Source organism: Leucoraja erinacea, chromosome 2, assembly GCF_028641065.1.
Source record: "Leucoraja erinacea ecotype New England chromosome 2, Leri_hhj_1, whole genome shotgun sequence".
Lineage (NCBI taxonomy): Eukaryota > Metazoa > Chordata > Chondrichthyes > Rajiformes > Rajidae > Leucoraja > Leucoraja erinaceus.
The window spans coordinates 33,214,485-33,240,343 of record NC_073378.1 but is presented as its reverse complement, the minus strand read 5'-3'; the positions used below and the strand labels follow the sequence as shown (position 1 = coordinate 33,240,343).

The 25,859-nt window shown below is 40.9% G+C and overlaps 1 protein-coding gene across 3 annotated transcripts in view; it reads left to right on the top strand.

Annotated features, from left to right (window-relative positions):
• LOC129708722 (probable thiopurine S-methyltransferase) overlaps window positions 1-24,324 on the top strand; it is a 46,120-nt gene extending 21,796 nt beyond the window's left edge. For 2 of the 3 annotated variants that reach the window (XM_055654682.1, XM_055654673.1), the window contains exons 5-9: window positions 1,253-1,305; window positions 2,302-2,376; window positions 8,814-8,899; window positions 17,199-17,243; window positions 21,897-24,324. In XM_055654682.1, coding sequence (XP_055510657.1) covers window positions 1,253-1,305; window positions 2,302-2,376; window positions 8,814-8,899; window positions 17,199-17,243; window positions 21,897-22,003 — 366 coding nt within the window. In that variant the 3' untranslated portion in view covers window positions 22,004-24,324. The remainder of the gene's footprint in view (window positions 1-1,252; window positions 1,306-2,301; window positions 2,377-8,813; window positions 8,900-17,198; window positions 17,244-21,896) is intronic. The other variant, XM_055654688.1, reaches the window with a different exon arrangement.
• Window positions 24,325-25,859: the final 1,535 nt, after the last annotated feature.

Below are 25,859 nucleotides of genomic sequence, written 5' to 3'. Positions count from 1 at the left end.
TAAAGCATAACAATGAGTTTAATTTGACACCTAATTCACTTTCATATCTTCAGTATTAAAAAAGTTATGGCCATTTTCATACTTGGAAATTAACATCTTGTTCCCTATTGCTTTTCCATTGACTTAACACAAAAGCTGTGATTAAGGACTGTCAAAAGCCCATAACTTTCTTAAAAATTAAGAGAACTGAATGAAATTTTCAGTTATTATAGATTGAAGCATTCTGAAACAAATATGAAACAATCTTACTTGGATGACCTGAAATTAAAGCATGTAATTAGTTACCCAATTGTAGCTAATTACAAAATTCAATTACTAGATCTAAACATCTATCCATTTCTTAAGAAAAGGTTAACATTTTAAAAAAGCCTAAGTGTCCAAACAACATTCACACAAGAATTCACAATATAACATGATTTTTAAATCTCATTGTCATGAATTTATAGGCCAAATGGAAGGAATTTAGTGTTTAATTCCTGTAAATGAATGGGCATTTAAATCATCTTGCGAGTGGGATTTTGTGGAACGCGCTGGTTTGGAACGTTGCGGTTGCAGTGAATTTAAACCCCATATCGGCAGGAAAAATACTGCCGGTTCATATATTTACATAATGACATTTTCGCCACTTGAAATTTTGATTAAAGGCATCCTAAGAAGCAAGTTTATATGAAAAAATAAACAGCATACCTTGCCTTGTCCCCTACGTGAGATCCGTCCCGTTGTCGGCGTTGACGGCATTTGAAGATGATTTTAATTTTACTCCCAACTGATCCAGCGCTAATTTTAATAAACGTAATAAAACAGCAGTCAAAGCGATTTTTCTTTAGCAACAAAACAGCCTGACAGAGATCGATTTGACTAGGCTGCAGAAAAATCGCATTTTAAACCTGCCCCCCTCTCAAAGGCGCCAAAGTCGCGCACACGGGCAGTGACAGAACTGCAGCGCCGCTGAAGGTAAGTTTTGTAACATACCTACCTTGTTATTTGAAATGCTTCAACCTGCCAGAATATGTTATCTGGGTTGGAGACAGGTGAGGGAACTGGAGGGAAATGAAGAAATGACACCTGGCCTCGCCTTGTATTCTTTTTGATGAGTTCAGTATTTTTACCCATAGAAAGGCATGTGCTTGCTAATCAGGCTTTCATCTGACCAAAGGAGTACAATCCTATTGATAATGCAACCGGGTGAGAAGAAAGATCAATTTCAAAATGTATTGTTTTTGAAGCCAATAATCCTTTTCTTCTATTCTAGAGTTCTGATCACCGTATTTCCTTGTACAATTGCAATATTTTCAATTTCTCAAGGTGAGGACTAAATTAATTCATAGGTATACAGCATTTGGATTAAGTGCTTCAATTCACAATATGAGCCAACCTTTTTGCCATCTACTGTAATCCTATTTAACCCTATTTTTAAGAAAGAGTTAGTTGTAGCTCCGTGGGCTAAAAAAATCAAGGGATATGGGTAAAAAGCAGAAATTGGGTACCGATTTTGGATGATCAGCCAGGATGGCGGTGCTGGCTTGAAGGGCTGAATGGCCTACTCCTGCACCTATTTTTCTATGTTTCTATTAGGTCTGTATCTTTGTGCGCCGTGCCTTTTTTTGTTCCTGCCTAAATGTCTCTTGCAACACCTCCTCTGGTTGATATCTACCGCAGTTTAAAAAATAATTTCCCCTTGAATCCCTTTTAAAAACCCTTCCTCTCACCTTAAATCTATACCCTCTTGATCCCCCTCCCAAGTGAAAAAGATCCTGACCACCCTATCTGTTATTTTTACAATTTTATGTATCTCTCTCGGGTCACCTCTCAGACTCTTTCACGCCAGGGAAAACCACCCAGTCTACTAATCTCTTCTCATAACTATAGTCCTCGAATCCAGCCAATGTCTTGGTGAACCTCCTCTGCATTCTCTCCAGCACAATCACATCTATCCTATCGTGGGCAATTAGAACTCCAAGATTAGCCAAACCAGCAGTTTCTATTGCTACAAAATAATGTGCAAACTCTTATGTTGAGTGCCCTAACCTACGAAGACAAATATGCCACATTTCTTCTTTACCACCTTATTGACCAGTGTTCCCATTTTAAGGGAACCATGTACATAGATCCCTCGTTCTCTGTGTTCATCAACATTCCTTAAGGCTCTATCATTACTGACATTACCGAGAGACAACAGTATTTTTTGGTGAGGTTTTTGCACAGTCAGAAATAGATTTTATAATGTCAATGCCATATTTTGTTTGATTATTCTATTCCAAAATTATTTTTAAAACATGTATTTTTATTTCTAATTTATAGTTTGATTGCTGGAAAGTTTGATGGGATCTGGGACAGTAAATCTTTGGTAGCGATCAACCCACCTGACCGACAACGGTGAGTAGTTTTTTGCTATTCTAGGAAGAATCCAGATGCACCATAGAAAGCATTTTATCAGGATGCATCACCGCTTGGTTTCATCCAAGACCGCAAGAAATTGCAACAAAATTAGCCCAGACCATCACACAAACCAACCACCCTTCTATTGACTCCATTCATACCTCACGCTGCCTCGGCAAGGTCAGCAGCATAATCAAAGACAAGTCGCACCCTGACCACTCCCCACTCCCATCAGGCAAACGGTACAGAAGTGTGAAAATTCACACCACCAGATAACCATATAACCATATAACAATTACAGCACGGAAACAGGCCATCTCGACCCTTCTAGTCCGTGCCGAACACATAATCTCCCCTAGTCCCATATACCTGCGCTCAGACCATAACCCTCCATTCCCTTCCCATCCATATAACTATCCAATTTATTTTTAAATGATAAAAACAAACCTGCCTCCACCACCTTCACTGGAAGCTCATTCCACACAGCTACCACTCTCTGAGTAAAGAAGTTCCCCCTCATGTTACCCCTAAACTTCAGTCCCTTAATTCTCATGTCATGTCCCCTTGTTTGAATCTTCCCTACTCTCAGTGGGAAAAGCTTTTCCACGTCAACTCTGTCTATCCCTCTCATCATTTTAAAAACCTCTATCAAGTCCCCCCTTAACCTTCTGCGCTCCAAAGAATAAAGCCCTAACTTGTTCAACCTTTCTCTGTAACTTAGTTGCTGAAACCCAGGCAACATTCTAGTAAATCTCCTCTGTACTCTCTCTATTTTGTTGACATCCTTCCTATAATTAGGCGACCAAAATTGTACACCATACTCCAGAATTGGCCTCACCAATGCCTTGTACAATTTTAACATTACATCCCAACTTCTATACTCAATGCTCTGATTTATAAAGGCCAGCACACCAAAAGCTTTCTTTACCACCCTATTTACATGAGATTCCACTTTCAGGGAACTGTGCACAGTTATTCCCAGATCCCTCTGTTCACCTACATTCTTCAATTCTCTACCATTTACCATGTACGTCCTATTTTGATTTGTCCTGCCAAGATGTAGCACCTCACACTTATCAGCATTAAACTCCATCTGCCATCTTTCAGCCCACTCTTCCAACTGGCATAAATCTCTCTGTAGACTTTGAAACTAGATTCAGGGACAGTTTCTTTCCAGCTGTTATCAGGCAACTAAATCAACCAACCACAACCAGAGAGTAGTGCTGAACTACTATCTTCCTCTTATATGACCCTCGGACTATCCTTAATCGGAGGTTACACAAAAAAGCTGGAGAAACTCAGCGGGTGCAGCAGCATCTATGGAGCGAAGGAAATAGGCATCGTTTCGGGCCGAAACCCTTCTTCAGACTTAATCAGACTTTGCTGGCTTTACCTTGCACTAAACGCTATTCCCTTGTCATGTATCTCTATACACTATAACTATAATCATCTATTGTCTTTCTGCTGACTGGTTAGCGTGCAACAAAAGCTTTACACATGACAATAAACTAAAGTGAAACTGAACTGTATTTCAGCTGAATATGAACAAAATCACAGAACAAATAAGATATTACATCTTTTGTGAAACAATTTAAATTTTAAACACCATTAATGCTTGTAATAGCATAAGTTGTGGGAGTTATCTTGCATCCCCACACTTGAGTTTGCAATTAGCTTATCTCCCTCACTATCAGCCATGATATACTTTGTTTCAGAACACAATTGTGAAGCACTCTGAAGGAATGCATTTGAATTTTGTTTCGCATTTCCAGGAGAACATAACTTGGATCAGAAAATGTTGATGGTGACCTTGCCAACTCACATTCTTCTTACACCACGAATTGCATATTAGCAGTATTGGTATATCAGCCTATGAGAATGTAGGTTTTTGTATTTAATGTATTTAAAATGTATTTAAAAAGGGGGGGGGGAGTCAAATTAGGCCAGTTCTGATGCAAAGTCATTCATCTATAATATTAACATTTGCTCTCTTTACAAATACATGCTCTTACCACATTATATTTCTGACCTCAAAGCTGTGGTACTTTACTCCTCAGAAGATATAGCATTATAATAAATAAATAGATATAGCTTGTCATATTTTTTTTTAAAGTTATGTCAATTTTTACCTTGGGACAGGCTAGGCTACTTCGTTTCTGGAGCCTAGTCAATCATGGGATAATTCAGGATATGTGACCTAAATCCTGTTACCCACTCTTACACTGTGTTTCTTAACACCTTCAATTATCAAAAATACTTCAAACTTGAATTCAAAATCAATAATCTGCACAGCATCAGTTGCCATTTGCAGATATGATTTCGTAATTTCTATCACCCTCTATGGAAATAAATATTTTCTAACATGATTCGTGAAAAGTCTAACTCCAATTATATCATAGTTGTATTAACTTCTAAACCTAACTCTAGTTGTAGTTATAATTGTACTGTATCCCCCAACATCGGCCAGCTACAACTGGAAAAATAGATTGTCTCTATCTGCCCTTAACATAACCTTCAGATAAATTATCCCTTAATTGTCCACATTATATGAATTGCAAATCTGTGTCATTCCACTTTGTAAATTAATCCTTGGAGTTCAGTTATGTGTCTGAATGCAGTTCACCGCACTATTGCTAACGTTTACTTTTATTGATAATTAAACCTTAAATATTTTATTACAATCAAGAAGAAATTAGACTCTAATTGGTATATCCATATACTTGTTTACAGTTGAAAAGAAAGGCTTAAAATTATGTCCCCTTCACAACTCATGACATTCAAGCTATTTTATGGCCTTGGTTGTGTGATTTAATATTATAATGTAAAAATTGTGGTTATCTTATTTTTACACAATATGCTTCTTAACCTGGATGTCATTATAATTTCATACCAAAGTTTTCAAAATAAAAAGAATAAGACAGAACAATTGTTGTTAGAACAAGAAATCAGACAGTTAGAGTTGGATAATGCCAAAGATTCCACGACAGATAAACACAATAAGATAGTATTACTGAAATTTAAACTTAATCGAATTTTATCGGCAAGAGTAATAAGACTATTCCAAATTACAAAACAGGAACATTTTGAGTTTGGTGACAAGCCACATAAACTTTTAGCTCGCCAATTGAAAAAACAAGAAAGGGAAAATACTATAACCAAAATTAAATCAGAGAAAGGCGAATTACTAATATTACCTAAAGATATTAATAATAGATTTGCCCAATTTTACCAAAACTTATATACATCTAAAATTAAAATAGAAGATAGTAAAATAAAAACATTTCTAGATAACTGTAATCTTCCAATACTGGACCCTTTGGAACAAGAGGAACTAGGAGCTCAAATTACAATCAAAGAAATAAGTGAAACAATAAAATCGCTGAAAAATGGTAAGACACCGGGACCAGATGGTTTTAATAATGAATTTTATAAAAAATTTCAGGAGATAACGGCCCCTTATTTATTTAATTTATACTCCCATGCTTTTAAAGAAAACAAACTACCTGAAACACTAACAGAATCAACTATTACGCTTATTCCAAAAAAAGATAAAGATTTAGAAGATCCGGGCTCGTACAGAGCTATATCACTTTTAAATACAGATCAGAAAATTTTAGCAAAGATTTTAGCAAGTAGATTAAGCAAATATATTAGTAAACTGATAAACCCTGATCAAACGGGGTTTATACCTAAAAGATACTCATTTAATAATCTGAGACGTCTGTTTAATATAATGTACTCGCATAAAGTAGAGGAAGAAGATATATCAATTATTTCTTTGGATGCAGAGAAAGCATTTGATCAGGTAGAGTGGCAATATTTATATAAAGTACTACAAAAATTTAACATGGGAGAGAATTTTATAACATGGGTAAAATTATTATATGATAAACCGATGGCAAGAATTTTAACTAATAACATGTTATCTCAAAAATTTCAACTATCAAGGGGTAATAGGCAGGGATGTGCACTATCACCCCTGCTATTTGCCCTTATGATAGAACCTCTGGCTGAAAGTATAAGAATTCATCCGAATATTCAGGGCTATAATACCAGGGACTCAAAGAATAAAATCTCATTATATGCAGACGATATACTTTTATATATTACAAAGTCACAAACGAGCATACCAAATTTATTAAACTTAATAGAGGAATTTGGGTCTTTTTCTGGATATAGAATAAACTGGAACAAAAGCGAAATCATGACATTAAAACCTCAAGAACCTACACACTTACTGAAGTTCCCCTTTAAAATCGCAACAGAAAAATTTAAATATTTGGGTATTCAGATTACTAGAAAATATAAAGCATTATTCAATGCTAATTTCATACCTTTATTAAATAAACTTAATACACAGATTAAATTTTGGAAAACACTTCCCTTATCATTATTAGGTAGAATAAAAGCAATAAAAATGATCTTCCTACCACAATTACTATACCTATTTCAGTCTATACCGGTATATATACCAAAATATTTTTAAAAAAAATTAGACTCTAACATTACAAATTATATTTGGGACTATAAATCACATAGAATCACAAAAAAACACTTATGTAAACCAAAAGAGGTCGGGGGACTTTCACTTCCGAATTTTATGTATTATTACTGGGCAGTGCATATTAAGAATATGATTTATTGGTTGGATAGTTCTACACAACAGACAGAATGGATAAAAATGGAGAAGGAGGATTGTCATCCTTGTAATATAGGAACGATCCTCTTTTCCCCCAAAAAACTGAATAACACAATATATAAGAAGAACCCAATTATATATGGTACAATAAGAATTTGGAAACAAATAAAATTATCTTTAAAATTAAGAAATCTATCACTGTTAATGCCAATTGCGAATAACCCTTTATTTAAACCATCTCTTATTGATAAGACATATAACCAATGGGAAAGTCTCGGAATTAGAAGGATCAGGGATATGTACGAAACAGGAAACCTACTATCATTCCAACAACTACAATTAAAATTTAAATTGAAAAACAATCAATATTTTAAATATCTTCAGATTTGCGACTTTGTGAAAAAATATATACAAGGATATCAAAAAGTAACTCCTGACTTATTGGAAGAAGCAATGAATATTGAAGCTGACTCACAAAAATTAATATCCTATTTATATAATAGTATTCTAAATATAGACCTACCATCGACAGAGGTACTTAGAGAAGAGTGGGAACGGGAATTAATGATAAAAATTACGAAGGTTAAATGGGAAAAATACCTGATATATATTCACAAATGTTCAATTAATGTAAGACATAATCTAATACAATTTAAAATTGTACATAGATTATATTATTCAAAAACAAGATTGAACAAATTTTATCCAAATATATCCGCCACTTGTGATAAATGTCTAGCCCAAAAGGCAACTATAACACACTCCTTAGTTTCCTGCATAAAACTTTATAGATTTTGGAATGATATTTTTGAAATACTTACAAAATTATTCAAGACAAGAATGGAACCTAATACTGAAATGATTATATTTGGTGTAATGGAAGATGGGAATAAATTGAACACATCTCAAAATCTATTCCTTAATTATGGTTTAATAATAGCAAAAAAATTAATACTTAAATTTTGGAAGGGTACATCAATACCAACGCTTAAAATGTGGATTGCAAGTATGTTGGACACTGCTCATCTTGAGGAAATGCGATTCCTCCTAATGGATAAATCAGACCAATTCATAACGAGTTGGTCTCCATTCGTCGTTTTTTTGGAATCATATGGTGCAACACAATTGTAAAAAATAACTGTTTCAGGACTGGACGAGGGTTGGTCAAGACTATAAATAATGATCTCCTTTTCTTTTCACTATTTTTCTCTCTCAACTTTCTTCATTTACTCGTTTTCTTTCTTCACACACTATATATTTCACATTTTTCTATCCTTTACTATCTAACCTCTTTTTCTTATTCTCATCTTTTTTCAATGTAACAAAAAAAAAAAAGAAGTTGTACATAAAATGTATTATGAAAATATATATTAGGCACTTTGGTGCCATATGACTGTGCTTACTTCTAATAAAATATAAAAAAAAAATATAAAAAATAAAAAAAAATAAAAAATTAAAAAAAAAAAAAAAAAAAAAAAAAACCTGGATGTCAGGATAATCCTCAGCAATGCAAACTATTGCTGGATCGTTTAACCTACATCAAGAGGACAAATTGAGCCTCAGTTTAATATCTTGTCCAAAAGATGGCACCTTTAACAGTTCAGCTCATTACCAGGACTCGCATTACACCATAAAACACAGTGGCTAATATTCCCTTTCTTGCCCCCATTATAATTAACTGCCTCAAATAATAAAATTGAATGTACAATGTATGATAATATGGTTAAATTAAAAGTAAAAGCTTCTTCAAACAATGAAATAAAATCATGTTAAATGTTTTTTTTAATTATTTTAGATATGTCAAGCATATGACCACACTTATGGCTGAGGGATGTTGCTACCTTCTAGATTCTTGCACATTTAACCAAGACCAAATTGTTGGTAAGTTATTTATTGCTCTACTCTTGTTGTTTCTTTACTCCCATCTCGTCATTGTTTGAGATCCAGCCCTCGACAGTAGAGTCATCTGCAAACTTGTTGTGGAGTTTCTGGCAGGAATTTCTTGGCATAATCCGGTAGACGCAGGATCATTTCATTCCAAAAAGGAAGAAAGATTCTAAGGGAAGTGGGAGGCAACCATGGCTGACAAGAGAAGTTAGGGATAGAATAAAACTAAAAGAAAAGATGTGCAACGCAGCAAAGAGTAGCTGGAAGTCAGAGGATTGGGAAACTTTCATAAGACAACAGAAGGAAACAAAACGGGCAATACGGGCTGAAAAGAAGAAGTACGAGGAGAAGCTGGCCAGGAATATAAAGAAGGACAGTAAAAGCTTCTTTAGATATGTTAAGGGAAAAAGAGTAGCAAAGCCAATTGTGGGTCCCTTGTAGGCAGACACGGGTGAAATTATTATGGGGAACAAGGAAATGGCAGAAGTGTTGAATAGGCACTTCGGATCTGTCTTCACTAAGGAAGACACAAACAATCTCCCAGATGTACTGGAGGACATGGAGAGAAAATTGGTTGGCAGACAGGAAGCAAAGGGTAGGCGTGAACGGGTCCTTTTCAGAATGGCAGGCAGTGGCGAGTGGAGTGCCGCAAGGCCCGAAACGTTGCCCATTTCCTTCGCTCCATAGATGCTGCTGCATCCGCTGAGTTTCTCCAGCACTTTTGTCTACATTCACATATTATTTCTGCTTCAAATAAAGTCACAAACTAAACATATTCACCAATCAAGACATTATATATACCGCAATGACATGCAGCAAAATTATAATACAATATCTCAACTCTTTTTACATATTGCAATTGATGCAAGCATGTTTTCTGTGAAGGACCGAAAATTACCATGACATGGCCATAGCATGGGTCGTTATTGCTATTGGCACAGAAACACTCTCACTTCCCACATAATTTATCCATAACAAAATATACAGGTTGCAAGGAAATTTCTAAAGGCATTTTATGATAATAGCTGTTAAAACCGACTACCCATCTGACAGGTTAAACATTACACTAACTGACAAGAGATGGCCAAAGGACATAACTGCAGCAAATGTTCTTTTGGTAATATGTTTAAAGGTGTCAAAACAAATAATAACATTGGGAATTAAAACACATTTGATTGCATTCCATTATCAAACATAGTCAATGTTCGCTCTGAAGACCATGAAGCACAATAGGGTCAGGGGGTGTGTGAATCAGTGTGGGGTGGATAGATGGCGGGGGGGGGGGGGGGTTTGAGAAGGCAATCGGTGCGGAATGGATGGATTGAGGCAGGTGAATTAGTACGTGTTGGTTGGAGTATGTAAAATTGTGAGGGGAGATGTCAGTGGTGTTGAATGGGGGGGATCAGTACGGGAAGGATGGGGGGGGTCAGTACAGGATGGATGGGGGTAGACATAAATGCTGGAGAAATTCAGCGGGTGAGGCAGCATCTATGGAGCGAAGGAAATAGGCAACATTTCGGGTCGAGACCCTTCTTCAAACTGTTCCTCCCATTCTTCTTGAATGGGGGGGAATAGTCCAGGATGGATTGGGGGGGGGGCGGGGTCAGCACAGGATGAATGGGGGGAATCAGTACAGGATGAATTTGTGGGGGGGGGGGGGGGGGGGTCAGGACTGTGGACCGGAGGGTCTTTGCAGGATGAATGGGAAATCACTACAGGATGAATGAGGGGATCAGTACTGGATGAATGAGGAGATCAGTACAGGATGCATGAGGGGATCTGTACAGGATGAATGGGAGATCACTACAGGGTGGATGGGGGGGGTTTGGTGCAGGGTAAATGGAGGATGGGTCAGTACGGGATGAATGGGTGAATCAGTGCAGTATGAATGTGGGGAGAAGTGCAGGATGGATGGGAAGGGGGGTCAGTACAGGATGAATTGAGGGACCAGTGTAGGATGGATGGGGCGGGGAGGGGTGGCAGGAGAATCAATGCGAGGTGGGTAGGGTGATTAATAGATTGGGGGGGGGGGGTATAGTTGGGGAGGGGAGGACATGGGATGTCAGTGATGACTGAATAGAGGAGGAGGGAATGGGGATCAGTGTGGGATGGAGAGGAAGTGTCGCCGCCTCCATGCCACCGCCTCCCTCCTCCACCAGCCGACAGGAGAGTGCGGGGCCGAGCGGTGCAGCTCAAAGATCCTATAGCTATAGGATCTGTCGTGCAGCTCTTTCAGACGGCGGAAGGAGGCCTCCGCCTCCTCCTCCCTCTCCTCCCTCCTCCCGGCCTCGGCGTGGGGGAGGGGTTGTGAAGGCACCGTTGGCGGATTTGCGGCCGCTATCAAAGATCTTATATAGCTCCGATATAAGATCTTTGGCCGCTATCGCCCTGATAACCGCCACTGCTTGCAAATCCGCCAACGGAGCTTTCACAACCCCTCCCGCACGCCGAGGCCGGGAGGAGGGAGAGAGGGAGGTTCCTTCCGCCGGGCGGGGTGCGAGAGAAGGAGGTGGTGTAGCCGCTATCGCGGCCGCTGTTGCCGCTGTTCGGAGCCCGTCATTCGCTTCGACCCTTAGCCACCACGCACCTAGTGTCTTTGCCCCACAATCAAAGATACTAGACGAATACAGCCGCCGCCGCCGACACGAAACGTCACATTCCTTTTCTCCAGAGATGGTGCCTGACAGCGCAGTTACTCCAGTTTTTTGTGTCAATCGGTATAAACCAGCATTTGATTGCCAAGCAGGGCAAAATGAGTCGGCATTTAGATATCCCGGCTGCACTTTGAGTGGTCAATGGCACCCGGGCAACCTCTAATTTTGAGCCCTGCTCTAGGGGCTAGTGGAATCAAGAGATATTGGGAGACGGCAGGCACTGGTTATTGATTGGGGACGATCAGCCATGATCACAATGAATGGCGTTGCTGGCTCAAAGGGCCGAATGGACTCCTCGTTCAACTATTTTCTATGTTTCTATGAGTTAGAGCAGAATTTGGCCAATGTAGTTTGAGTGATGTAGAAAGATCAGTAATCAATATCAAATATTTCCTGTGCTTGCTTTGAGAACATTTAATGGGACAGTTTAGAGGATCTTTACTCTCTATATAGTTGTCCTTAACTCACATTCACAACCTGATGCTGAGGTTTAGTCTCAGTATGATATGTGTAACCATTCAATGAACAACTTTAAATGTGAAAATGAAATGTGTGGATTTTCCACTTGAGTTCAGTGTGAACATTGCTGCTTCTCCTGGCTGGAGCAATTAGGAATGGAGGAAATAAAAACACAGGTGATGAAGAACTTAAGTTAGAGCATAGAAAAGTAGAGCACAGGAATAGGCTCTTTGACCAACAATGTCTGTGGGGAACAGTTTTACAGAATGGAAACAGGCCCAACTTGCCACACCATGTCCCATCTACACTAGTCCCCGATGTTCCCGAAGTTGGGGGAGTCCAGAACCAGGGGCCACAGTTTAAGAATAAGGAGTAAGCCATTTAGAACGGAGACGAGGAAACACTTTTTCTCACAGAGAGTGGTGAGTCTGTGGAATTCTCTGCCTCAGCGGGCGGTGGAGGTCGGTTCTCTGGATGCTTTCGAGAGAGAGCTAGATAGGGCTCTTAAAAATAGCGGAGTCAGGAGATATGGGGAGAAGGCAGGAATGGGGTACTGATTGGGGATGATCAGCCATGATCACATTGAATGGCGGTGCTGGCTCGAAGGACCGAATGGCCTACTCCTGCACCTATTGTCTATTGTCTGGTCCCACCTAGTTGCGTTTGGCCCATATCCCTATGAACCTGTCCTATCCATGTACCTGTCTAAATGTTTCTTAAACGTTGCGATTGTATCTGCCTCAATTACCTCCTCTGGCAGCTTGATCCATACACATATCGCCTTTTGTGTGAAAAAGTACCCCCTCAGATACTTATTAAATCTCTCTCCCCTCACCTTAAACCTATGTTCTCTGGTTATCGATTCCCCTAGAGACTCTGTGTCACACCGATCTATCCCTCTCACCATGCTATGCACCTCTATAAGATCACAGTCGGGGCTCGGAATTCACGGTTGCCCGGGTGCCAATGACCACTCAAACTGCCGCCGGGCAACCTAAACGGCGAGTCATTTTGCCCGGCTTGGCAACTTGGTTTATACCGAAGATAGACACACACAAACTAGAGTAACTCCGCGGGTCCGGCAGCATCTCTGGAGAAAAGGAACATGACGTTTTGTGTCGGCGACGGTTGTGGGAAAGATGCTAAGTGTGGCGTGACGGAGAGTCGGAGCTAAAGACGGGCAGCGGCGGCGACGGCTCCATCTCCTCCTCACGTACCCCGCCCCGCCCGGCGTGTTAGCGGCAGCTGCTGCCACTCCGCCAACGGCTCTTTCAAAACAGACCCTTGGAGGAGGTAGGTGTCGGTCAGAGGCGGAAGTAGAGTAGGGGTAGGGAGGGTGATTGGAGGAGGGAGACGAACCAAAACAATCTCGGCAGACCTGCACCGCAGCCAGGATCGATCCCGGTCTCCGGCGCTGCAATCGCTGGACCATCCCCATCCCCACCCGAGACCCTCCACACGCCCGGGGATGGCCAGAGGCGTCGGGAGTCAGACGGACGCGGCGCCCCCAGGGCCACAGCCAGTGCAAAACCCTGCTCGGCTCTGCCTGTCCCGCCAGGTTAACCAGCAGCCATGTCTGGATTGAGACGGGGCTGTAGGCGAGACAGGCAGCTGAGCTGCATTTAGCGCTGGATTGAGCTGAAATTACCGTTCACAGAAGCCTCCGAAGCCTCGCGCGTGTGTGTGAGTGTGCGCATGCGCACACGCCCGCCAAGATATTCTGTCCGCGGTCCCCTCCATATTTTGGTCACGATTTCTGTGCCTGACATGTGTTGTACGAGGAGCGCTGGCCTTCCTTCCCACTTCCTCTGCCCCTTCTCTCTCTCTCTCTCTCTCTCTCTCATACGCCCCCCCCCACTCCCCTTATCCTGAGAGCCCTCCTCTTCATCCCGCACTGATCCCATTCATGTCTCTATTCAGTCCTCACTGACATCTCCTGTGCTCCCCACTCCCCCCCCCCCCCAATCTATTTATCCTGCACTGATCTCCCTAGCCACCTCGCATTGATTCTCCTGCCACTCCCCATCAATCCTCCACTGGTCCCCCAATTCATCCTGTACTGACCCCCCTCCCTATCCATCCTGCACTGCTCACCCCTTCATCCTGCACTGCTCCTCCCATCCATCCTGCACAGATCCCCCCCATTCAACCCCACTGACATCCCCCGCGCTCTCCCCTCATAATTTTACCTACTCCAACCAACACGCACTAATTCCCCTGCCTCAATCCATCCAATCCACACCGATCCATAAACCCCCCCCCCCCGACCCTATTGTGCTGGAAATGTCTTCAGAGCTAACATTGACTATGTTTGATAACGGAATACAATCAAATATGTTTTAATTCCCAATGTTATTATTTGTTTTAATCCATAAAGATGGATTAATTAAATTTTGAACACGTGAAACATTAAAACCGCAGTGTTCGATTGTCACTGACACGTTATTACAGAATTCATTTTAATGGCAAATCAATGCGGTTAATATGGAGTATCAGTACTGTAGTTATTTAATGAGCAACATTCACAACTATACGTTGGATTTATCCAGGTTTTACCTCTACAGCCAGTCATATACATCACAAATTTGGTCGGGATATTTCAGTTGAAATTTTAACGTTAATTCTGAAGTGGGACTGATGGAAAAAGCGTTTATCAACAATTTTATTTTAAATGGTGCTTACAAACTGGGTATCTTCATTGCCACATACATCTAATCTGAATGTCTGGTAATGTGGCGTCTTGACACCTTTAAATATATTACCAAACATTTGCTGCATTTATGTCCTTTGGCCATCTCTTGTTAGTTAGTGTAATGTCAGATGGGTATAGTCAGTTTTGTCAGCTATTATCATAAAATGCCTTTATGAAATTCCTTGCAACCTGTATATTTTGTTGTGGATAAATTATGTGGGAAGCGAGAGTGTTTCTGTACCAATAGCAATAACGACCCATGCTATGGCCATGTCATGATAATGTTCGGTCCTTCACAGAAAACATGCTTGTAGTGTGCATGGTTAAGCATATATGTTATCAAGGTCCAGGATTTATTGACACAGGTTAATCATACGCTGAATAATCCAACCACATTTTTGTTTGGAAGTGGAAAGAAATAATAAAAATTGCATTAATTGCAATGTGTAAAAAGAGTTGAGATACCGTATTATAATTTTGCTGCATGTCATTGTGGTATATATCATGTCTTGATTGGTGAATATGTTAGTTTGTGACTTTATTTGAAGCAGAAATAATATGTGAATGCATAATTCCAACTGGTAACTGCGCACTTCGTCCGAGCACGTGTCATGTAAGCCATCTTAAATGACCACCTAAAATGTCATTTGGCAACCTAAAAAGCTGCAAAGGTTGCCCGGCTGGCAACAGGGGGAAAAAGTTAAGCGAAAGCCTTGTCACCCCTCATTCTCCTGCGCTGCAAGGAGTCCTAACTTGCTCAACCTCTCCCCATAGTTCAGGCCCTTGAGTCGTGGCAACATCCTCATAAATGTTCTCTTCACCCTTTCCAGCATGACAACATCTTTCCTATAACATGGTGCCCAAAACTGAATACAATATTCTGGATGTGGCCTTACCAATGTCTTATGCAACTGCAACATGACCTCCCACCTTCAACACTCGGTGCTCTGACTGTACACTGTTTTACCATATTTTGCCGATCTCAATTAAGCTCAATTAAACCTGTATGTCTTTGGAGTGTTGGAGGAAACTGGAGCAACCATAAAAAAGCCACGTGGTCACAGGGAGAACATACAAGCTTCATGAGACAGCACCCGTAGTCAGGATCAAAATATGGTCTCTGGCGCTAAGACAAGAACTCTACTGCTGCGCTGCCCTGAGTTATTCACTTTTTGAGTGTCCTCTATTACTGAATTCTAATCAAAGAGCATCGAGATCCTCAGCTGAGCAAGGAGATTGCTCGGCCACCTGTCAGGCTTTTATAATGGGTGTTCGAACAATGTGTTGGCTGAGGGGATTTTGCATAGGAGGTCTTAACACTGAAAATTCGAGCTGACATCATTAAAGTTACTGCTTAGAGAACCATACATTTCAATGACAGCAAATGGCATACAACTTACATTTTAATGATAGGATGTTGTGGGATCTGATTTCTCTTAAGTGAATAGAGAGCTTTTGTGCAGTGTCTATCCATATTACATCGATAAAAAGTACTATGTGTGGGGCAGTTGTAAGTCCTAGGCTCAGGGCAATCTGCAAAACCAAAGGATAAGAGAGATCAAATTGGAAAGAAGACAGTCTGAAAAATTGAAATGATAACAATCTACATGTAAGCATGTCGTTATTATCAATTAATAGCCCTGGAATTTATAGACAATAGAAATTAGACAATAGGTGCAGGAGTAGGCCATTCGGCCCTTCAAGCCAGCACCGCCATTCAATGTGATCATGGCTGATCATCCCCAAACAGTACCCCGTTCCCACCTTCTCCCCATATCCCCTGACTCCGCTATTTTTAAGAGCCCTATCTAGCTCTCTCTTGAAAGTATCCAGAGAACCTGCCTCCACCACCCTCTGAGGCTGAGAATCACCACTCTCTGTGAGAAAAAGTGTTTCCTCGTCTCCGTTCTAAATGGCTTACTCCTTATTCTTAAACTGTGGCCCCTGTTTGCATTTTATATTTTGTTTTAGATTGTTTTTTTTTTTTTGTGTGTAAGTTAATATGTTAGTCTGTGTCCAAGATGGCTGTCAGAAGGGAGAGTGGACGCTGGCGCGCTTTAGCTGCCGCTGCTCTCTTTTTCACATTGTGTTTTTTGATTTTTTTGTCTTTGGTGCGATTTCTGTCTTTAATTTGTGTACTGGTGATGTCCTTATTATTTATTTTTCTCCGACTATATGTTTTTTCTCTTCTGTTAATTTCTGTAAGGTGTCCTTGAGACTTTGAAAGGCGCCCGAAAATAAAAAAATGTATTATTATTATTATTATTCATTCATTCATAAAAGGAGTAATAGTTCATTAAATTACAATTCTTAAAGCTCTCCAAACATCAAGCTGTGCAGTGGTGTGAGAATTTTTTTTACCCACAGCTTTCCATCACACGAAAGTTGACTGATTATTTGCATATTGGTCCATAAGTTATTTATGTATTCATATTTTTGTCACCATCTATAAATACCAAAGTTTTATATGTTGGTTTGATTTTTGCAGGTCCACCATTTTCTGTTCCTCAACATGCAATTGAGGACCTGTTTGGTGAGTTTTATGAGTACTTTATACAGCTCTGTATCTGGACTTTCAAAAAGCCTTTGACAAGGTCCCACACAAGAGATTAGTGTGCAAAATTAGAGCACATGGTTTGGGGGTAGGGTATTGACATGGATAGAAAATTGGGTTGGCAGTCAGGAAGCAAAGAGTAGGAATCAAGGGGTTCTTTTCAGAATGGTAGGCAGTGACTAGTGGGATGCCGCAAGGCTCGGTGCTGGGACCCCAGTTATTTACAATATATATTAACAATTTAGATGAGGGAATTTAGTGTGACATCTCCAAGTTTGTGGATGACACAAAGCTGGGTGGCAGTGTGAGCTGCGATGAGGATGCTATGATGCTGCAGGGTGACTGGGACGATTGGGCTTGTATTCACAGGAATTAGAAGAATATAGACAACAGACAATAGGTGCAGGAGTAGGCCATTCGGCCCTTCGAGCCAGCACCGCCATTCAATGTGATCATGGCTGATCATCCACAATCAGTACTCCGTTCCTGCCTTCTCCCCATACCCCCTGACTCCTGCTGTACTTGCATGCTTACTTTCATTGACTGATGAACAAGGACCCCCAGATCCTGTTGTTGTTCCCCTTTTCCCAACTTGACACTATTTAAATAATAATTAGCCTTCTTGTTTTTGCTAGCGAAGTGGATAACCTCACATTTATCTACGTTAAACTGCATCTGCCATGCATCTGCCCACTCACCCAACCTGTCCAAGTCATCCTGCATTTTCATAGCATCCTCCTCACAGTTCATACTGCCACCCAGCTTTGTCATCTGCAAATTTGCTAATGTCACTTGTAATCCCTTCATCTAAATCATTAATATATATTGTAAATAGCTGCGGTCCCAGCACCGAGCCTTGTGGTACCCCACTAGTCACTGCCTGCCATTCTGAAAAGGACTCAATAATCCCTACTCTTTTCTGTCTGCCAACCAATTTTCTATCCATGTCAAGCGCTCTACCCCCAATACCATGTTCTCTATTTTTGCCCATTAATTTCCTGTGTGGGACCTTATCAAATGCTTTCTGAACGTCCAGGTACACTACATCCACTGACTCTCGCTTGTCCATTTTCTGAGTTACATCCTCAAAAATTTCCAGAAGATTAGTCAAGCATGATTTCCCCTTCATAAATCCATGCTGACTCGGACCGATCCTGTTATTGCTATCCAAATGTGTATTTTGTGATTGACTCCAGCATCTTCCCCATCAGGCTAACTCGTCTATAATTTCCTGTTGTCTCTCTTCCGCCTTTCTTAATAAGTGGGATAACATTAGCTACCCTCCAATCCACAGGAACTGATCCTGAATCTATAGAACATTGGAAAATGATCACCAATGCATCCACGATTTCAAGAACCACTTCCTTAAGTACCCAGACCATTAGGCCCTGGGGGTTTATCAGCCTTCAGTTTCATCAGTCTACCTAACACCATTTCCTGCCTAATGTGAATCTCCTTCAGTTTCTCCGTCACCCCAGATCCTCTGGCCACTACTATATCAGGAAGATTGTTTGTGTCCTCCTTAGTGAAGACGGTTCCAAATTACCTGTTCAACTCATTTGCCATTTCCTTGCTCCCCATAATAAATTCACCTTTTTCAGTCTTCAAGGGTTCAACTTTGGTCTTAACTAATTTTTTCCTCATCACATACCTAAAGAAGCATTTACTATCCTCCTTTATATTCTTGGCTAGCTTACCTTTGTACCTCATCTTTTCTCCCCGTATTGCCTTTTTAGTTATCTTGTTGCTCTTTAAACATTACCGAATCCTCTTGCTTTCCGCTCATCTTTGTTACGATGTACTTGTTATCTTTTATTTTTATACTGTCCCTGACATCCCTTCTCAGCCACGGTTGCCCCTTACTCCCCTTGGAATCTTTCTTCCTCTTTGGAATGAACTGATCCTGCACCTTCTGTATTATTTCCAGAAATACCTGCCATTTTTGTGCCACTGCCATCCCTGCTAGGGTATCTTTCCAATCAACTTTGGCCAGCTCCACCCTCATGGCTCTATAGTTCCCTTTGTCGAACTGTAATACTGACACTTCCGATTTGTTGAACTGTAATACTGACACCTCCGATTCTCCGACACTTCACCCTCTCAAATTGTAGATTAAAACTTATCATATTTTGGTCATTACCTCCTAATGGCTCCTCAAGTTCCCTTATCAAACTTGATTTACTGATGGGACTGAAGGCTGATAAATCCCCAGGGCCTAATGGTCTGCATCCCATGGTACTCAAGGAGGAGGCTCTAGAAATCGTGGACACATTGGTGATCATTTTCCAATGTTCTATAAATACTTTTTCACCCAGAGATTTGTGAACTTGTAGAATTCTCTGCCTCAGAATGCTGTGGAGGCCGATCACTGGATGCATTCAAAAGAGAGTTAGATAGAGCTCTTAGGGCTAATGTAATCAAGGGATTTGGATAGAAGGCAGGAACGGAATACTAATTGCGGATGATAAACCATCATCCGGAAGTGGCGGGCGATCCGGAAGTGGCGGCGCTGGTGAACGGCTGCGGCTCGCCTGCAGTCCGTTTGTCTTTTATTTTTTGTGTTGTTTTTTTTCGTTTTGCCTAGTTAAGTTTTTGGTTTTTAGGTTGTGTTTATGTGGGGGGGGGGGGGGTTGAAACGGGGCTTGAAACGGGGCTTGCTGTCTCTCCCTTTGGGGGAATGCGACTTTTTTGTCGTATCCCCCTTCTCTGCTTCCGTCTGCGCTGAGGCCTAATGGCGGAGCTGGCGACCTCGAGACTCCGGAGGCAGAGCCAGTTAGGACTTGCCCTGGGCTCGCTCCCGTGAGGGCAGCCCGGCTCGGGGCTGGAACGGCGCTCCCGTGAGGGCGGCCCGGCTCGGGGCCGGAACGGCGCTCCCGTGAGGGGATGTGACGCTCCCGTGAGGGGCTGTGGCACTCCCGTCGGGGCGGCCCAGCTCGAGGGAGGAACGGCGCTCACGTGAGGGCGATCCGGCTAGGGGCTGGAACGGTGCTCCGGTGGCTGGGACGGCGTTCTGGCGGCGGTGACCTGAGTCCGGGGTTTAGCCGCGGGCCAGCGGCTGCGTCCGCTGGACTGGAGGGCGGGAGCTTCGACCACCCCAGGCCGCGGTGTTTGAGCCGAGGGAGAAGAGGAGGGAAGAGACTGCAGCCCTAAGATTTTTGCCTCCACCACAGTGAGGATAGACTGTGGTGGATGTTAATTTGTGTTTAGTGTTGTTTATTATTGTATGATTGTATGTATGACTGCAGGCACGAAATTTCGTTCAGACCATAAGGTCTGAATGACAATAAAAGAATTCAATTCAATTCAATTCAATCATCACATTGAATGGTGGTGCATGCCTGATTGGCCAAATGGCCCCCTCCTGCACCTATTTTCTATGTATCTATGTATATCCTCTGGTGATTGATTTCCTTACACTGGGTAAAAAGATCTGCATTTACCCTCTCTGTTCCTCTAATGATCATATACACCTCTCTATGATCACCCCCTTATCCTTCTGCGTCCCATGGAATAAAGTCTTAGCCTGCTCAACCTCCCCCTATACCTCAGGCCCTTAAGCCTGGCAACTTCCCTCGTAAATCTTCTCTGTACCCTTTCTAGCCTGACAACATCTTTCCTATAGCAGCGTGACGCAAGAGCGGAACTCGCTATCAAAACATGGAGGGGACACAATTTTTTTTGACGGCAATTTTTTTCAGACCTCCCCCCCCCCCCCCCCCCCCCCCACTCCTCCCTCCTCCAATCATCGCGCTGAATCATGTCCCGCCCCCATTGCCTCCTGACCGACGTCTCTCTCCTCCAATCGGCACCCTCGATCATCAGTCCCACCCCCACTGTCTCGCGGAAAGCGGAAATTTCACCGGATTTTAAAATCCAGATTACAAAAGCCTAGGGGGGATCGTCCCCCACCTCTCAAAATATGGAGGGGACGTGTCCCCTCTGGCCCCCTCCCCCCCCGGGTTTTACACCCGTGGCGTGATGAAAACTGAACACAATACTCTAAACGTGGCCTCACCAATGTCTTGTCCAATTGTAACATGGCCTCCCAACTTCAATACTCAATACTCTGCCTGATGAAGGCCAATGTGCCGAAAGCTTTTTGACCACGCTCTCACCACTTTCAAGGAACTCTGTACCTGAATTCCTAGATCCCTCTGTTCTACAACACTTCACAGGAGCCTGTCCTTCACTGTGTCAGTCCCGCTCTGATTTGGCTTCCCAAAATGCAACACCTTGCACTTCTCTGCATTAAGCATTGGTGTCACTGAATTTAATTTTTTTTTGTTGATGGCTGTGATGTCCATTACTAAGGCCCTATAAATTCCCTCTCTTAACCACTCCATCCCTCTTCCCATTCTTGCAGGGCTCTACATAAAACCTGACTCTTTGATTAATCATTTGCTCATCTGCCCAACTTCTCCTTTTAAGTCTTGAGGTCAAATTTTCTTGAATTGTTCATCTATTGTAGCTCTCCATGAAAATAATTTTGCTGATACTTTATTCATCACACCTAATTTGGTATTAAAATTGTTGCCAGTTTTTTCACTCCCAACAATTTTATTTTAACTTGATTATTTCATAAAATGCTACCTTGAGTTTATTTCCTTGTGTTTACTTTTGGATTCTTTGCAGGCCCATCATGCAACATTCGGTTGATGGAATCATTGGATGCTTTGACTCAGCAACAGATTTCGTGGGGTCTGGATTCCTTCATTGAAGAAATCTATCTAATTAAGTAACAGTAACTAGGACTTAATTAAGTAATTAATTAAGTTAGCTGGGTTTAGCACTGTTTCTCTGCGCTGGACTTAATTAAGTAATTAAGGCACAGTCCTAGCCTTCGTACAAGATCTGGAAACTGCTGATGCTGAAAATCTGAAATAAAAAACAGAAAATGCTGGGAAAACTCAGCAGGTCAAACTGCATATGTGGAAAGGGAAAAGGAGTTCAAATTTCAGGTTCAGCATCTATAATTAGAACTGCACTCACAATGAATGAGGTTTTCAACCTGAAATATTAACAATTCCTTTTGCCACAAACGTTGGCTGATCTGAGTTTTTCCAGTATGTCCTTCATAAAATGACAGAAGTTAAGTGAATCTAAGGTAACCAAAACTGGGCTTTGAATCATGTTGTCGCAGAATTTCTATGGATTATCTGTGTGTATTTTTATGGATCTTCACACACCAAATTAGTGTTAAGTAATACTGCATTCATTAGCGCGAATATTTACTCCCATCAACCTCCTTTTCAAACATAATTTTCTGCATATTCACTCAACCCAATTTTGACCATTGACAATCTTGCAAACCCTCACCCCAAGTTCAACTGAGCTTTATTTTCATGTGTTTCCCAGATCTGAGCCCAACCATACCATTTTCATGTTTGAAACTCTATAATTGCAGAGATCTATTTTTGCATCGGGTACCAAAAAGGTTCAAATCAGAATCGGAAATGGCATCAATTTTGACTTTATTTCCATGGAATATTACATTCCACATATACCATTTGCAACACATAAACAGGCCATTCAGTTTTGATGGCCAATTGAGCTAATTTTTCTACTGTATTGGCATTTTCTACTACAACATCTTCATTCAACAAATCTCCTTTTGTTTTCATACTCAATGGAGTTTCCAGTCCATACCATTTATTGAGTTACTTCTGGAATATTTCCTTCATTGGTTTCACTTCCTAGCTGTGCACTTTTACTTGAAATGTCCCTGGTCTTTGCCGTTTTCAACCACTTCCTGCCTTTCGGAAGCGTTATAACCCGAGGCCATCTGCCAAATCTCAATGACACACAATTTTCCCTCTATATAACACTCTGCTTTCTATTTATATATCAAAATGCATTCAATAGTTAGATGGACTAGCAAAGAATACCATTAGCTTCTATCTTTACTCAAATTCTGTACTTGACATCAATTACACACACACAAACACACTTTATAAACCATGATCTGGACATTTGTGCCTCCATTCTAAGTTTGTACCTTCTTCATCCTGAGCGCTACCTAAATGCATCTGCCAGTTAATCCCTCTTTTCTGCATGACTATTCTAATAGTTATTTTGTCATAAACCATTAATTCTAAACTCTAACACCAGTGTCCTATCATAGATCATTACAGCATAGGAACAGGCCCTTCGACCCTCAATATGTATTCTGAACATGATACCAATTTGAACTAAACTCCTCTGCCTTAATGTGACCCATATGCCTCCATTGCTTGCCATATCCTGTTACCTAATCTTTGTTGCCTATAACCTTAATTCCCTAAACTTGAGTTGGCTTCCACTTCCCTGCCAGCCATAATTAGTATTTTTTATCCTTTGTGGCTTAATCTTCCTTCTGTGGTTCATCTACAAACTTCATCTATCTCCTGTTTGTAACCCTTCCCCTTTACTCTATCTATTGTACTTGAGTTTATCTTGATGGTATCTATGTTTGGTATATCTGATCAGTTTGGTTAACATGCAAAACAACTTTTCACTGTACCTCGGTACATGTGACAATAATAAACTTAAACCTAACCGTATACCTCCTAAATTCTGCATCTTTTAATCTCCAGTGACAACCCCTATTATCTCACCATAAGGGACCACATCTTAAAAATGGCCCAGCACTTGAATTACCACTCTGAATATTCAATCACTCACTCCTTTACAACCCACCTTGAATGAACTCTCATAATATTTCCACTTTTGGCTCTAAACATAGATTTTCACAATCGTGAAATGCTCAGCATGGTGCTACTGGTGTCCCATAAAATGCATGTGGAAAACATTCATAATAATTCATAATTCCTTGCCATGTTTTAACCTGTGCTGGGCTCATCTTATTAATTACTTGAAAAATCATACCTTTCTTTGTGAGAAAGTAATTGTATGTGCTTGATCATTTAGATAATTTCATCTCACTGATGCTGGATTAGGCTTTGAACACTGGTTTGTTTGATTAGGCTTGTGTTCTCCTGAATTGGAAGTATGAAGTGTATCAGAATTATGCTTTATTAAAATGATGGATTAAATAATGATAACAAATCTAATTTTCACTGAAGGGAGAATGCAGAATATGATTTTGTTTCTATGCATTTTTTAATCTTTGCATTGTTAGATCAAACATGCTGGATTGAGGGCCATGTGATCACATGGTAAATGTCAGAACCATAATTTAAATCAACAGATCGCCTTTGCAGTATTTTTGACACAGTGATCAAAATCTCAGATATTGAGAAGAGTTCACTATAATGATTAGAAGAATTTATTTAACCTAAAGTGTAGTCGGGTTGCATCACAACTTGATTTGGGAACAGCTCTGCCCAAGATCACAAGAAATTGCAGAGAGTTGTAGGTGAAGCCCTGTCCATCACACAGACCAGTCTCTTCCCCATTATATCTGCACATCGTCTGCCTCAGAAAAGCAGCCAATATAATCAATCTGAACTATGCTAACCTGGAACGTCACCTTTCTAGCCATCTATCCATGTTCTTCAAGGATGCTACCTAACCAGCTGAATTACACCAGCATTTTGTGTCTTTCCAATATAACCAAAGACTTAGTTCCACCTTGGTCCTCGTCCTCCCTGCATCCATCTGGCAAAAAGTACAGAAACTTGAAAACGCACACCACCAGACTGAGGAACAGCTTCTTCCCCTCCGTTATCAGGCTTTTGAACAGTCCTTCCATAAGCTAGTACAATTCACCTCTACACCATTGTTGTCATTAGACTTTGATTCTGGAACTGGTGTACGACAATGCTGTGAACTATATTCTGCACTCTGTATCTTTCCCTCACAGTTCTATGCACCCTGGATTCAATTGCGGTGCTGGCTCGAAGGGCCGAATGGCCTCCTCCTGCACCTATTTTCTATGTTTCTAATTGTGACCTCTGATACAGTGTGGAGTTCACACATTTTCCCAATGCACCAACATTGGCATAGCATGAAGGTGAGAGGGGCAAAGTTTAAAGGAGACATGTGTTTTATTTTAAGAGCGTAATGGGTGCCTGCAATGTGTGTTGGGGTGGTGGTGGATCAAATACAATAGTGGTTTTAACAAGCATTATATAGGCACATAAATATGTAGAGAATGGGGGGAAGGAGGATTATAAAATATGTTTTTGCTGCCGATATGGGAGACTAAAATCACTGCAACCGCAACGTTCCAGAAAAACCCACCCGCAAGCTAATGGCCATTAATTTACAGGTATTAACATTAAATTCCTTCCATTTGGCCTATAAGACCATGACAATGAAATTTGTGTTATTTTATTTTGTGAATTCTTGTGTGAATGTTATTTGGACACTTAGGCTATTTAAAAATGTTAATCTATTCTTAAGAAATGGATAGATGTTTAGATCTAGTAATTGGATTTTGTAATTAGCTACACTTAGGTAACTAACAAATTATATGCTTTAATTTCAAGTCAACTAAGTAAAATTGTGTCATATTTGTTTCAGAATGCTTCAATCTATAATAACTGAAAATTTCTTTCAGTTCTCTTAATTTTATGGGCTTTTGACTGTTCTCGATCACAGCTTTTGTGTTAAGTCAATGAAAAAGCAATAGGGAACAAGATGCTAATTTCCCAG